Raw genomic sequence first — 16,011 nt, 5'->3', positions numbered from 1 at the left:
AACGTGAAGGAATTTAGTTTTACTGGAGTTAACTGAGTTTAGAGGTAGTTTTTGTTAAGGATAATTTGGTAAAGGACTGTGAATAAGATTATAGTAAAATGCTTTTAGGAAGAATAACTTTTGAGATATTGAAATTTGTGGTTTATATATTGGAGCAAAGCTATTCTTAGAATGTAAAAGACATATTGATTACAAACAGTGAATCCCATTTCTTATGGTTTATTGTATTTCAATAATTTCTACTATATAATCTTATGATCTTTATGCATGTAAACATACTTGAAAAACAAATGTATGTCATTGCACTTAAATGTTAAATAATATATTCCCAACATGCAGTAAATTTACAGTTGTACAAAAATAGATGACTAAGTTTACGAACCCTCAAATATTCTCTATTTTTGCAACACTGATTTATTTCTCAGAACAAGTAAACTATATTCTATTGGGATGGTGAGATTATTTCCAATAAAGAAATAACAGATTTTTCCTGTATTTTATAATAACTGTGATATCAAACATAGCACAGTGGAAAACTCCAACTTAGACGTCACAGTCTGCTACCTGAGAAAATATTTACATTTTTGTTAGAGGGTTTGCAAGTGCATCATCCTCCTCTTTGTTTCTAGATGTGCCAATGAAAAGTCTCCCTTTTTAAGGGCTGCAAGCCCATTCCCGTTAGCCTCCAATCTCCGTTACATAAATTAAGGTTTAAGAGAGAGCAGCAAGTGTTGAAATAATTTTCAGCCTTCGACATCTGAATTGAAGAGCTTCTGTGTGCATTGTATGATAAGCTGCCTTGCCATACTTGGATCCTATTGGCCGATAATCAAAGCTCCGCCTGTGAGCTTGCTCGGCGCGTGACACTTCGGCGGTACTGTACTGATCTTAGAAGCGGTGCTGCGCGTGCTGTTTGTCTCTGAAGGTTACGTGGAAAGTTCACCTGAGCGTCGCTGATGGAAACCAGACAACAAGGTGAGTCGGGGTCACCCACCGCAGGTCACGGCACTTTTCTCATGTTTTTGGGAGTCATTGCTGTATTGAAAGCCTTACTGCCTAGTAATCAACTCGGCAAGTAGAAGGTTTTCATCTCCAGAAAAGAGAAGAAATCCTGCTTTTTTCCCCTTTGAAAAAATACGACAAAGAAAATGCTTTGAAAAAGAGCAAGGCATTAATGACACCTGTGGTTAAATGCAAATGAAATAAGGAACATTTCCCTTGCTTTCCTTACAGTTCTTGAAGTGTTAATTTAATATGTTGTAGGTGTGTTATTTCTGTTGGTGTTTGACTGGATTAAGAAGCATGGACACGGCCATGAAGCTTTAGAGGTCCACAAGAACAAAGTTGGACTTTGTGTGAGCTCCACCAGGCTTATAGTGGATTTTATTTCCGGGCTGAGGGTGATCTCTGGTGTTTCTGTGTTTTCATCTGTTTTTGCATTTTTTTTTTTTAATAACTAGTTTCTTTCCTGGAAGTCCACTTCCTCTCAACTTCCACTGCAAAAAAAGTGATGACTCTGTACTAAACAATTTACTACTGTTTTGTAAATTGTGTAAACATTTCTTCAGTGGACAGAAGTCTTCTTAGCTGATCGAAGTTAAGAGGAAGGGTTATATGCATACACATGCAGTGGGATGAAGGTGTGTTTATTCAGGTATGTAATTGCATTCCTTTGCATTCCAAGACTACACGAGTGGCTGTTTCTGCTAGCAAGAAGCCAAAGAAGGCCCTAAAGTTTGAGCCAGATGGAAGAAAAAGAAAGACTTTAATTTTTAAGGATGAGTTGCTTTGTATAGTTGAAATAGGAAATGTTCCTAACTTTCTTCTAAAGTTTTCTAATCATAGTTGCTGTTGATTAAAGTCTGCGGTTGGAGCCCTTGTTAGTTTTAGGAGCCTGAGATGCTGTGTACAGCGCTTGTAGTGCCTGACCTCCATTTAGCTTAAATTGATTTTTCTTCGGCCTTATGACCATCCCCCGGCCTCTGATTTAGCGTTGCCCCATGACCATCGAGCCAAATAGGAGTCTTGTGACCAAAGATATTTCATTCCAACACGAAACAAACGGAGAGACACTTGAAGTAGGGAGAGTCGAGAAGGAGGTAAATATCCTTCCATGATTAATTATTGGATCTTGAGGGTGAAACAATTAGTCTTTTGAGTTGATGTGCTCATTTTTGATTTTATTAATTAGACGTTTTGGTTTAAAAAAATGCATATAAAATGAAATGGCAGCCCTTTTTCTTGGTTTTAGTGTAATTTGCAGACTCCACTTCCCTAAAAATCACTTTACACATCTGTTGGTCAAATGTGGAAGTAGAAGGAGCTGATTGTGAGTGAAACTGGCTTTTCGCTGGCTTATTTCCTCCTGTAGTGTGTTGTAATGAGGTTTTATCTATAACTAGAGGTCATCCATTCAATAGTCCACCATTGTTTTCTGACTTCTGGAAGTTCAAATTTTAGAAATCAGGCACTTCTTGTTTGAAAAATGTTCAGGAAGTCACTATTCGAGTGACACGTCTTGCGAGACGCAGAGAACCTGGAGTGAAACAGACCTCACTGGGTCTGGCAGGAGGGGAATGGATGCAAGAAGGAAACACCATAACTATGTGTGTGAATAAATAACTTGTTTTTATCCAATCTGCTGCCTTGCTCTGCTGCAGAGTTGTACTCTAGTGTTCTGAGTGAAGCAGTGGTGGACTGGGCCAGCATGGGCCCTGGAGAGGAATGGGTTAACTCAGCCACACATGAAGGAGAGCTGGGTAAGACTCGACTCTCTGAGTGATAAAAGAAAATCCACACTGAATCACTGTAAAACAAAGGGAAAAGTCCTAAAGCCCATCCAATCCATACACTGGGATCAGTGCAGCAGCACTTTCTGCTCCTGTGTGATGCAGTGTTGATTTAACTAAAACTCTAGAGAATAATGGAGTGTGAACTGAGTGGAAAACAATCAACACAACGGAAGACAATGATGGATTTAAAAAACCGAGTTATTAATCATAATGCTTCTATTTTTCTTCAATTTGTTAAAACAGTAAGTTGTCCAAAAATCTGTCTAATCTGAGAAACAAATGTTTTGTTGTTAAGAGTATGAATTAAAAATAATCTATGTAAATCTATGTCAAACTGAGCTAAAAGTCAAGATGCACCAGTAAGTCCCCCAATTTTCTCTCAATCTGTTCTGACCAGTGATCAGCAGGTCCAATTCTAAAAGTTTTTTTTTTTTTTAATTATTATTATTATTAATCCCCCACCGTTTTTGCTCTGCAAACCAGTTGACCAACATAATGTATGGTTCTGAACGAGAACCTGCAGCACATTTTTATTCTTTTTTTGTATTGCAATGTTTTGACACTTTTACTTGAATCTGTGAAAGTCTGGATCGGCAGCTCCTGAACCAAACGGCCGGGTAAATCTTAATCAATTTGTTTCGAATTTGCTCTTTAAAATATCATAACTGTGCTCATCGGCATAAACATTGGTGTCAGCTGATGTTAGTCATTTTTTGCGTCTCGATATCTGATAAGTAAAACTTAATACTAACCAGTTTATTTTCATATTGTTGCTGGTTGTGTTTCTGGAGGGGGATGGTCATTTGTGATGAAGCGCAGGATTGTGAGGCGTTTAATGAGTTGAAAAGTCAGCAATGTGGACATTTTTTCATATTGTTGAAAGGGTAGCACAAAGTTCATATCCATACATCCCTACAGCTTTTTTTGCAATTTTGACAAAAAAACAAAAAACAAAAAAAAACAATACAGATACCAAAGGTCACAAACTGTCTCTGCATTTAGATTGGCATAATCCATTCCTTGATTGGCAAGACCAAGAGTTTTACATTTTAAATTTGAGATAATCCAAGTTGTCCACATGCAGCAAAAATTATGTCCTTAACCTATAATCTGAAAATTGGAATGCAAATTCAGCATTATGTTGTTTGTGTAATATACAGATAACAAGAATATAGGAACCCTGTACTTAGAACTAACAAGATGACACCAAATAGTTATTTTATAGGAAAGCTTAAGTACCACAGATTAAGAATCGAGGCTCTAAACGCACACAGTGACTCCGCCACCGTACAGTACGCTTCAGTATGTGTTTTTAACAAGCTCTGACGTCTTGGTCCGTTTGAACACAAGAGGTAGCAGTATGTGCAGAGTGCCATGTTTCTCCTGGAGGAAGGAAGTGGACCAGGTGAAACTAGTGAAATTTACTCAACAAGCTACTACCCTATGTGGTGGACCAGGATCTTTAGAGGTCCTGGTCTGGTCCTGGTCCTCAGTCTGGCAGACTGTCTACAGTGAAGAAAATAAAACTGTTTAATGAAATCAATGTGAACATAAGAGAACATCTCATATCATAGTTCTGTTTCTTTTATTACCATGAAAACAACTGAACTGGCAGCTTACAGTTTGCAATTTGTGCATCTGACACAAATGATCACATCCCTAAGTTGAACAAAATGAGATTGTGAGATTTTCTTTCTGTTCCAGAGAATCCTAACGATTCATATTTTGAGTCTCTCCTACAACTTGGCAAAACGTGTCTACACAACTCAGTTGATTCCTTCAATTATTTTGTTCATTAAGTTCCAAAGAATCCATCTTGGCCTTGATATAACAGACTCTAAATGCGCTCCCCTGTCACTTTGTTCAGGTTTGGATAAGTTTTACCACTCTGGTGGTGAGGAATCCAGTCGGAAGAGCTCACGCGGGGAGGACTTGGTCCCGTTGGTCCAAAATGGGGAAAACCTGACAGACTGGGGTCACACCACATCCCATTTGGAGGATCAGTGTGGCACATCAGGGTGTCAGTCTGACAGCTGGGCCATGTCCACCACTTGGGACATGCAGCTAGACAGCACAGGTGAAAAGGGACATAGACTAGAACGTAGAGAGTAGATGACCCTTCACTTCGGTTGAATATTGAAACCCTTTAGTGCATGTTTTTATTTTAGTTGGGGGTTATGGGAGAGAAGGAAGGCTATTATTTCAAGATGTTTTTATTTTAATCTGAATTACGGTGACATATTATTAGCAGAAGATATTTAAGTTGATGGGCTTTCTGTTCATACGCACCACCATAATTAAGCTGTGTTTTTAAGAAATGAGCTTCCCAAATGCAAATCTTTGAAACTTATGATATAAAGGATCCAGTTAAAAACATCTTTGTTACCATCTCAACAAATGTGAAATGTGCTTCTTTTTTAGCTCACTGCTATAGTGCATGAATTAGCATACAAGATATTTAATTCAAATGTAGCATGGCATCAATATTTAGTTTAGCTTGATTATAAACTAGTTTAGACATGATAGATTTTCCAAAACCCCGACTCATCATGCTGCAACTGAAAGTCACAGCTTTGTGTTGGCCATGCAAGCTAAATGCTAGCCAAGCTTTTTCTAATGAACTTTTTCTGACAATTTGTGTATGCATATGCAATTTTTTAGCTCCCATGACTCACACTGACCAGTAACTTTTGCTAGGTGTTTCTACTTGGAAGAAAATTTGTTTTAGCTTAAAGTAATGGACGAAAAGGCTTCGCAATTACTTTAAAGTAAACCTGTTAAAAAATATATTAAGCATTTTCGGTTAGTATTTACTGTTCGTGTCAGAGTTATTGGCTCTCGGCCTCATCCGAATACATCTACATTTTTGAAACTCTGTAAGAAGCAAAAGGTTAAGCTGGGACTTCCTCTGCTCACCCTGGATTTTGCTTTTAAAACATCTTTTTATGCGAATCTAAACTGGAACAAATCCTAAATGCACTCAGACATAAAAACCCTTGGAGCTGCAGGGGTTTAAAAGTCTCATTGTCCTCCTGCTGTGTAGCGTTGGCTGAAGTAGCTCCATTTTATAGAAATGCTTCTGTTGAAGTGAGTCGCTGCATGCTGTGCTTGAGTTAACTGGTTTCGGTTGCCTGTGTTTGTGTGTTTGCTACCTGAAGTGCTGCTGTGTCCCTTTTAAGGGATAAATAAAGGTATATCAGCCTCTACTGACAATGTCTACTCACATGTTTTATAATGCACCCTCGTGAAGAGAGAGGACACCTCACTGCAGGTACAGTGAATCCCTTTCATCTTATTAAAATGGTCCAAAACTGCTTTAGGGCCACAACACACACCTTGAGGCTACGGTCTACACGTAGCTATCTGTCTTCCTTGTTTTGTGTTTACATAGCCATGCTGGTGTCCCTTAATAAGTTTTATTATCTGTTTATCTTAGGCATGAGTTGATCTCTGGTTTCAGTGCATGAGTTAGTATCCTTTAACATTTTAAATTGTTCAATTTGAAATCCTTTTAATGAGATACGAGATGTAATGGATAGTTTTCTCCTCTATGTAAAGTGGATTACTCCTTTTGCTTCTGCACGCCGTCAGTCAGCTGCATATGAGCTAATGGAAGTGAAAATGGCAAGAAATACCTCTTGTTGACAATTAACATTCATCACTCTTTTGAATGTAACTGTGGTCTAAAACAAACCTTGGCAGTTAACTAAGAGAACTTTTTTTTTTATTATTATTATTCCAGCAAAATAAATATTTTAATGTTGACTAGATACCAGGGTTATTAGCAACACAGGATGTGTTTTAAAACAAACTGACTCAGATCATGTGGGCAAGTTTACTGACAAGGTGACTACCAGTGGATTTTAGTGCTATTTATTACACAGATTAAAAAAAAAATAATACATAGCCATAAACTAAATAATGTACCAACTCTCTGACCTCCATTTTGCATGATTACTACAAATATAGTCAAGTGAAAAAAAAAAAATTCATTAAATGTTTCATTAAATATTCAGTGTTTTAAGAAGTTATCACATATTGATGTCTAACCTCATTCTTTGTTTATACATAAGATATTAATAAAATATTCCTTGCTGTTGTGTCTAAATAAATCAGGTTTGGACCCATGTATCTAGATGACATTATTCTGATAGTCTTGGCCTTTGTCTGGTTTCTCTGGCAAACTTTAGCATGCCTTTTTACTTTTCTTAGAGTGAATGTTTTTCTTGTATAAGTTACATGAAATTAAACCAGTGCAGGTTCTTTCTCATTTCTCCGGGTAAACTTGCCTGAACGGCCAAACTTGAGAGTGACGACAGTTAGTTTTTAATATTCTCTAATTGGAGATTTCTTCTCCTTTCATAATTAGAATTGTTTGGGGAAAAAAAAAAGTCTTTGGCGACTTCTTTAAATCTCTTTTTAGACTCATAAGCCGCTGCTGCCTTTTGTCAACAGTCGGGAGCAGGCCAAACTTAATATCTAGGAGAACCTGAAATCCATTCATTCCTGAGAAATTTGACAGCATCTGGTCAGTGTAGGTTTTTGAGTGGGATGTCTGACTGTAGTGTTGGCTAGCAGAGAGTTAAGGCAAGATAATCCACGTTAGTCCATGCAGATTAAAACCCTGCAGGCTACAGCCAAAGATTACATAACGGTCAGAGATTCAGCCAGACATGGAGACAGTCAGACCTTTGGAGGCAGACACTATTGGGCAGAGGACAGCACATAATTTACACATAGGAGAAAAGGAAGGCATGTAAAGTAGAAAAATAAGCAGAGCATGGGGACTTCCTTTCTGCTTTGGCTGTATGATGACACTGAACACAACTCTGGTATTATTTACACTGAATTGAAATGCAGCACAATGTAAAAACTGGAAGGCATAAAAATTGGAAGTAACTCATGTTCCTCTAGAAACAAAGAGGAACAGATTCACGAGATTGTTTGGTGTTATCTGACTCCACAGCCAGAAATCTAAGTACATTCACAGTTCTCAAAGCAGTAGATTTATTTGAGATTTACTACATCCATGTGTTACGTTTCCAAAGATCTCCATGAATGTCTTGCTTCTCAAACAGGTTTTCTAGACTCTCAGCCTCTGAGGGAGGCTGATGAGGATTTGGCGTCAGAGGTCAGCCTGAACAACTCCAACATGACCGAGGAGGAGAGAGAAGAGATTCTGCAGGAGCTGACTAAAGTACGCACAGACACATTTATGCAGATCACAAAACCCAGCTGACAAAAGAAATAAACAAAACTTTCTGTCTGTGCGTGGCCAGCTGGAAGACGAGATCAGCACACTGAAGCAGGTCTTGTTGTCCAAGGAGAAGCAGCACGCGGAGCTCAAACAGAAGCTGGGCGTCACTCCTCTCAGCGAGTTCAGGAACAACTTCAGCAGAGGCTGGCACGACATGCAGAGCTCTACGGCGTAAGTTAACAAGTCCGTGTGAGACGTTGGTGTCAGGGCAGCACATGGCAGACTGCTCGCTGTCTACATAAACGTGCTTCATAAGCGCTCAAAAGTTAAAACAGACAGAAATAATGGGTGGTTTATTCCCTGACAGCCTGCAGGGACTCCCAGTTCACAGAGAGTCTGTTTGCAAAACATTGATTTCAAAACGGGAGCTAAAAGCACAATCCTTGTCTGGTCGCTGCACAGCCTGTGCGTGCCGGTTGTTATCTCCACCACCGTCTGAAACAGACATTATTAAACTAATTTTAAGAACTCTGCTGGAGGCTGCAGTTGATCTCAGAACACTGTTAACAGGATGCGCCCTTTGCAGGCACACTAGTCCATTAAATGTGTCAGTTTTCCACAACAAAACACTGAATTTTTGTTTATTTTTATGTTTTTTTTTTTTGTTTTCTTTTTTTGTACATTTTCCCAATTTGTAAAAAATTCCAGTCACAAAGATACATAAAACTGTGTTTACTGTAGATCAAGCCCCAGAAATAAGAACAAGCAATTTACCATATTTGAATTGTTCTGTGTACTGATAAACAATCGAACGTCCCAGTTGGGTGGTAGAGCAGAGCTTTAATCCAAACACCAAGAGACAGGACAGAACAAGAGACTGTAGTCTCTGAAGGCTGCTTCTCTTATCCAGTTACACTTTACTCTGAAGATCACTTTACACACAGCCTCTGCCTCATCTATAATGCATCGGTGTGGCCACAGGAGGACGAGGTCTCCTCATTGGAAAACACAGACATTTGACTGCCTAAATTTGCCATATTTGATCCGGATGTTAATACAAATCCAAGGTAGTGTTAAATACCCAAAGTGAAAACAGGAATTCTTACAAAATAATAATAAATAATCAAAACGAACATGGATCTAATTGTTAGATTTACTGTGAGATGGCAAAATTAATGTTTTTATCCCTCCCTTTTATATATGGCTTTTGCTGTGTTTGTGTTTGACAGCGACATATTTCTATGGGTGTGTGTGGGGGATTCGAACAAGCACAGAAAGGACCTCATTGTCAGATACAGTACATGTCATTGTGTGTTCGTCAGATACAAGAAGACATCAGAGACGCTGTCCACCGCAGGACAGAAAACCTCAGCTGCCTTCAGTAACTTCGGGAGCGCCATCACCAGGAAGTTCGGAGACATGAGGTAAACAAAATATGTCACCGCATTTGATGTTGTTTTCTAAACATTAGCCAAAGATTTCTATATTGCCTTAACAATCCCAAAGTGCACATTTCAGAGCACTGAGCCCTGTCAGTAGAAAGCAAAGTAAATAGGATGCAGGCTTCAGTGATGACTTTAGTGTAACTTTAATCAAATTGGAAAAGAGGAAATACCTTGGCTTATTGCTTCTACAGACAGCTAAATTTGATTTTTGGTAGCACAGCACACTGGACAACATTTTCTCATCATAACAAAGCTCATGTGCTTTCTGTTTACTGCAGGCATCTCAGCTGTAATATGCTTGATTTAACTGCCAGTGTTACTAATTCCTTGTGAATTTGTAATTAGATTTTCTGAAGGTCTCTCAATGGATGTCTTTGGAGTTTGGCTGCTTTTGCTATCAATTTAAATCAGTGGGATGAATCTATCTCTATGCATGACAGAGACAACTTGGCAAACTGTTGTAAATTGGGTCTCAGGGATGTTGCATTTCTTAAGCATTTGCTTGACTATTTTCTGTTTATGTCAAACACACATTTTGAAAAAGTGGGCAAAATCGGAAGTAAAAGTTTAAAAGATCCTCAAGAAGTCTGTAGAAAAAAAAATAGCCAAGCCAAGTTTAAAAGATTACAAGAATACCCAGCTGATTGGAAGTAAAATCTAAATCAATTATAGGGGTTTAATACCTTTGCATAAGATTGTAGTTTCTTGACAAAATAGTATTTTCTGTCAGTGTTATTTTTTAATTTTAAGACAGTGAATCTCTCCTTGATATTTTAGTGTGGGCTAGCGTTGTGTAGCTTAGCTTATTTTTTTCTTCGTTTATCCTGGCTGAGTTTACTTTAACTTAGTTTATGTTGGTTTCATTCAGGGTTGGTTAGCTTATCTCAGAGAAGTTTTGTTTAGTTTATGTTATAATAGCTTTGTGTATTCCAGATTAGTTTTTAGCTAAAATTAGCTTTTTTTTAGCCTTGGAATTTTTTATTTATTTATTTTTTTTAGTTTATCTTAGATTATTTTTGATAAGTTCAGTTTTTCTTGGCTTAGTGTAGTTTTGTCTTATCCTAGTTAAGTTTAAGTTAGCTTAGTTTTTAGTTTTCTGTGACTCAGCTGTGACCAGTCGAGGAAGTCCATTCTTTATGGATTAATAACAGTAAAATATGCAAATTACATGAACAAAATGTAGCACAGAATTTGGTTCCTTCAACACTACATATGAAACATCTTGTGTATTGAAAGCTGTTGACTGTTGCTTCATAACTATCTACTGTCAAGAGGAAAACCTTTAAAGACTGCAGACATTCATCTATAGGCCTACTAAAAAATATTATTCTTTTATATTGCATCAATGCAGTATGACATCCATAAGGTCCTTCCCAAATGTCCAGACCAAGCTGTAGTTTCAATTAACAGTATATCCTCAATATTCAAGAATCACTCAGAGGAACAGTCATGCAAACATACAGTCGGATTAGTTTATCCACTAATCTGCATGACTAACCCAGTTTGACCTGTTTTACCCAAACACCATCTGATGCACTTTGGTTTCTAGTTCACTTACATCTTGTTTTTAAAAAAAAAAAAATTATCTGTTGTCACCATCTCTGCCTCCCAGAGACCAGAGTCGTAACTCTTGCTCTGAACAATTCAGGGAAGCGTGCGATTATGTAAGCCATCATTAAGCTGCTTTCTGAGGGAGCTGAAAGGCTCATGGCAAAGCCTGTCTCCTTCAGTCACACTCTTGTCTTCTCTTGTTTCCAATAGGCTGAGTTGTTTGGCTCCAAATTCATGGTGTAAAAAACAAGACATGATGTGTGTCTGGATAGACTTGTCTGAAACAAAATGAAGCAAAGTGCAAGGAAAGAAGCGTGATCACACATTCGGTGGTTCTTTTAAACTATTTGGATAAATGACAATACAATATTGTCATTTACAAATAACTGACTAGCACTAGGATGCCGAGGTGGACTAGTGCTAGTCAGTTATTTGTTGTTGTTGGTGTCTTCACTTTACATGCTGTCTTACAAAACCTTATGTACAGGTTTATGTGAAGGTTACGTGTTTCTACAAACAACATCATCCAGATACTAACAGATATTTCACAAAGCTCATTCAGGTTTAAGTCCAGCATGTAGAATCACTGGCAGTCAAGCCTTTCTGTAAATCAGTGACTTGTACATGTAATTATTATCTTTTTATGTGATTGTTTCTTTTTTAATTTTCTTAAATGATCTTTCTATGGACCCATTTGTGTCTTTAATAAAGCCGATGATGATGATGAATATTCTGTTGGTAGTTCTTGTTACCTGACAAAGAGGGAAATGATTTTTAGGACATGGATTTTCTGAAGCCAACTACTTCTGTCAATTCTTCCTGTGTTGCAGCATGGCCAGTTTAGAGTTACTATTTCCGCGCAGGTAGATTTCCACCGTTTGAATAAAATCTGTTTGCTGTGGGTGTTTCACATGGATTGCAGTGTATCAAAACCTTTGAACTTTTGTTCTCTCTTGTACTGTATGTATCTCTCTTTTTAAGAAAGATACATATTTATGCTCATCTGTGAGTTCAGATTGTTCGAAAAAGATGAAAAATTCTTCTGCTGTCTGCTGCCTGGACTGGTTTACCTAAATATGCAGAATCCCTCAAATTTCTTAGCCAGAAAAATAAGCACTTCAGTTGCTAGTATACCCTTTTAGCTAGCAGAGCAGTCCTTGGTCTCCTGCTATGATATCTCACAGCTCCAATAATGCATGGGGCAAGATATTTGACCGTTCATCCATGAATAATTCTCTCCTCTTTTCTTCAGTTTTTCCTCAGGTCTTCACTGTTTTGTGGACTGTGGCTGTGGAGATCTAGTTTTGATTCCTTTACTGAACTTCTGAGTGGTGGCAAGATAAACTTTGGGCCTGCGTGTCAAGTTAGGGGGTGTTAATTAAAAGTTCAAAGACATTAGATCAGGCTTAAAGTGTAAAGAATTAGTGTGCCAGTCGGTGTGTGGTACAGTGATAAACACTGATTAAGCAAAGAATGAAAATAAGGATTAAATGAATGATAGGGAAAATAATGAATGTTTTAATTTCTCCTTTTAAATAACTTCTAACTTTTTCTTCTTGCTGTGTGGTGGGTGTTGTCTTCAAAAACCATCCTCGTCATTTTAATGTCTGGTTTGCACGTGACTAAAGATTTCTCCCACTTGCTTCCCTTTGCATTTATTATTGCATTCTTCTGTTTATTTCCTCTTTCTCTTGTTTTTGAAATGGCTTTTGTATTTCTACCATCCCCATTTTAAATGGATGATTCTAAAACCACATGACTGTGCTGGAGGAAGCGTCTAGTCTGAAGGTTGTAAAAGCATCTAAATTGTTCTTTATTCCCCTTCATGCTTTCGAAGATCCAACTCAATAGGGTAAGAATCACTCAGCCGGTTATGTCACATTAGTTGCTTCTTACTAAGACTTCTTAACTCAGTATATCTCAGTCAGATCAGCAGTGAACACCAGCTGGATGGCACCAGTGAGTACGTGGCCAGCTTAGAAATTGCTGCTGTCGCGCCCGGTGGCTGAACTCCATCAGCTGTTGTATTCAGCAACGATTCAGAAAAACAAAATAAACTTAAATCTGATTGGAGTTATGATGGACTTCTTCAAACAATATTGCGCAGTCAAGATGAGAAGTGAAATCGTCATGTTTTCTTAAAGACTCTCGCTGAAACATAAGAAAGTTCCTGTTGGCAAAGATTTGTAGGAAGCTGTGGGACTAACGCTGCACATGCAAACTGTTGATGTTGCTTCTGTGTGTGATCTGAGCTAATCATTGACTCCTCTCTCACCACGCTCTCTGGCAACAGATACTCTGTCAGGCACTCTGTGAGCATGCCTACAATGAGGTAAAAAACTGTTTGTGTTTCTGTGTGTGAGATGCTTTTTTATTTTCTGGCCCTTTAAAGCTGCTTGAAATGCCTGAAATGTTTTCACCAGTTCCCACCCTCTCTTATCAGTTGCCATCCCTGTTTCCTTCTACGGTACTTTAAGTGCAAACTAAGTTGTTTAAATTTGTTTAGCTCTCCCTCTTCTATGTAAGTAACAATTTCCCATTTGAATCTGTGAATTCAAACAGGTATATTTCTCAGAATATACGTGTATATATATAAATCATCATTTTCTAACATTTTTAATGTGTTTTGTCCAACAGAAACTCACCCAGCTTCAAATCCTTTGAAGAGAAAGTCGAAAATACAGTTTCCACCATTAAGGTAAGCTGTATATGCATTTTTTTTTTTTAAAGATAGAGTATTAAAACTGTGGTATTGTTGTCATATTTAAAACAGTTGTTCCATCAGAATGCAACTTGAGAAAACAGTAAACCTGCCTTGTAATAGGTTGGATAATTACATTTAAATACGTAGTGCAGCATTTTTTTTCCTTATTCAGCATAAAGATTTTTTTTATTCAGGTTTTTTTTTTTTTAAAGCATAACTTAACCAGATAAAAATGAGATACTTGCAAAGCAAAGTTGTTTCCTGTAATTAAAGACTTAGATATGTATACAACAAATGAAGCACTTGAATCCATCATCTGATAAAGGATGGACCACTTCTTTGTGTTCCTGTTGTCGTCTACTCTCATTTGATATTTAGTCATTTTCAGCTCTTTTTGGTGTTGCACTTGTTTTGAAGTGATTGTTTCCTGACTGTGGTCATCAACAGGTCAGGCCCCACACCGCTCTAACACAGCATGATTCCTCTGTGAGTCTGTGTGGCTGAACAGGTTCCTCTCCCACATGTTACAGAGGAACAGTGAAATGGAGCGAGCTAAACACTGTAATCTGTCTGTGATTATTATCATACAGTGTGACAGTAAGAGCACAAATTATTTACACACGCTGTGGCGTCCTCTGGTTGAACTTTTGTGACTAACTTGTGTTTTGGGAAGACATGTTTCTGCAAGCTGTAGGGTCAAAGAACTAGATGCACATAGTAATCATGCTAATTTACTAATTTAGGTTCTAAGCTCTAGTTGTAATGCTGGTGATGAAGAAGTTGAGTTCATTCCAGTCCACAGAAGAAAAGCTTGATGGTGGTGTTTTTGACAGCTTACATCCTCATAAGCTTTCCTTTTAATTTCATCATGCTTCTGTTTTGGTCTTTTCTGTGTCTCCCCTCGGTACCAGACTAAAGTTGGAGGCACTGGGACCGGAGGCAGCTTCGAGGAAGTCCTCTCGTCTGCAGCCAACGCCAGCTCTCAGGAGACGCCCACCAACAACCTGACGGACATCTCCGAGAGACCCTGTTAGGACTCCGGACCGCCGTCTTGCTGTGTCACAGCACATTGTTGTGGATCTACTAGAATTTCTGACCAAAGCGGAAAAGCGATGTTTTGATTTGCAGACAAATCTCGTGTAAATCCTGTGACTCCGAACAAAACTCCTGGCAACACCACATTGCTTAGGCTTGGCTAAAATACCTTTGTTTTTAATTTCGATAATCAGGAAGGCTGATTTTTAAAAGCATTTGAAATCTCATAAGGCAAACGATGAACTTCTAATATTGATCATAATCCATTTTTCAGCTCTTGCTGTGAAAAAAAAATTGTTCAGCTAAAATTGATCACGGGTCAGTCTGACACTATTAAAACTGCTCCATCTTCAGTCTGCTGCACTATAAATTATTCTTCAAGTTTTACTTGAACAGTTTTATCCACAAAACCAGGGTGAAGCTTTCAGTCACAGATGTTACACTACCAAACCTCCAGAAGGTCTGTAAGAAGTAAAATGTCTTGCATGTTACAGTGTCTCATTACCTTTGTTACACATTAATTAAACACCGATAAAACATCTGTGTATGTGTGTTGCGTGCATAAAAGTATACGGCTACGATTTCTCAAAACACAGATTTACTAGACAGTGACTGTAAAGCATGCCGTATTTTTGTTGTTGTTCTTTGAATCTGTGTGGGCTCTGTAACTTTGCCATGAAAATAACTTTGTTACTTCATAGATTTGAACTGTTTAAATGTTTTCAGACAATGAAGGATTTCTTTCCCACGGCTCCAGAGGACGCCAGAGTTCAACTTTTTATCTTTTTTTTTATTTTTTTTATGGAACTCGCATCCAGATTCAGGTTCTAAAAGAGTCATTTGTCGAGTCTGAGGTAATGTTTTGTGTTAATGGAAAATACAAAGGATACAATTTGCATTTATGTAATAAATGCAGCCATATAAGACTACATAATCACATGTCTACATAAACGGATAACTGTTATCAACCCAAAGAAAATGTAAAAAGAGCGACATTGAATGTACAAGCCTGATTTAACTTGGCAAATATGAAATTAATGCAAAATGTACTGCATTTATCCTGAAGCATGTAAAAAAAAAACTAATTCACAAATTCATTTTGTATGCGGTTCTGTTCCTCCCAGGCATATTCTGCATGAAAACTCCATATTATGGAAGAAACCTTTTGTGTTATGACATTTACTTCTTTTTTATAGATAACTTTTGTGACATTGGATTTACCTGATATGTATAATGTTTAAGTATTTAAAGCTCATCAATAAACCTGGTTGATGTAGGAAGCTTTCA

At 37.8% G+C, this 16,011-nt stretch overlaps 1 protein-coding gene across 7 annotated transcripts; it reads left to right on the top strand.

Moving 5' to 3' along the window:
- Window positions 1-817: 817 nt before the first annotated feature.
- On the top strand, window positions 818-16,011 carry tpd52l1 (tpd52 like 1). Of its 7 annotated transcripts, none has more exons than XM_044106330.1 (9): window positions 836-975; window positions 7,871-7,989; window positions 8,072-8,220; window positions 9,312-9,413; window positions 11,816-11,848; window positions 12,823-12,837; window positions 13,279-13,317; window positions 13,623-13,683; window positions 14,601-16,011. In XM_044106330.1, exons 1-9 carry the CDS (start codon window positions 957-959, stop codon window positions 14,721-14,723), a joined length of 660 nt encoding a protein of 219 aa, XP_043962265.1. In that variant the 5' UTR covers window positions 836-956; the 3' UTR covers window positions 14,724-16,011. The 7 variants fall into 7 exon arrangements, with proteins under 7 accessions (XP_043962267.1, XP_043962265.1, XP_043962262.1 ...); XM_044106325.1 differs by lacking the exons at window positions 836-975; window positions 11,816-11,848 and adding exons at window positions 2,678-2,759; window positions 4,660-4,869; XM_044106329.1 differs by lacking the exon at window positions 836-975 and adding an exon at window positions 4,602-4,869.

This window comes from Gambusia affinis, linkage group LG22 (genome assembly GCF_019740435.1).
Source record: "Gambusia affinis linkage group LG22, SWU_Gaff_1.0, whole genome shotgun sequence".
Classification (NCBI taxonomy): Eukaryota; Metazoa; Chordata; class Actinopteri; order Cyprinodontiformes; family Poeciliidae; genus Gambusia; species Gambusia affinis.
Note: the sequence above shows the minus strand (reverse complement) of the source record. Positions and strands in the feature narration are given on the sequence as shown.

Coding starts and splice junctions, on each gene's coding strand:
- tpd52l1 (XM_044106325.1), top strand. CDS start 2,708: ATGGGCCCTGGAGAGGAATGGGTTAACTCAGCCACACATGAAGGAGAG. Junction 7,990..8,071: donor TTCTGCAGGAGCTGACTAAA/GTACGCACAGAC, acceptor GTGCGTGGCCAG/CTGGAAGACGAGATCAGCAC. Junction 13,318..13,622: donor GTGAGCATGCCTACAATGAG/GTAAAAAACTGT, acceptor TTTGTCCAACAG/AAACTCACCCAGCTTCAAAT.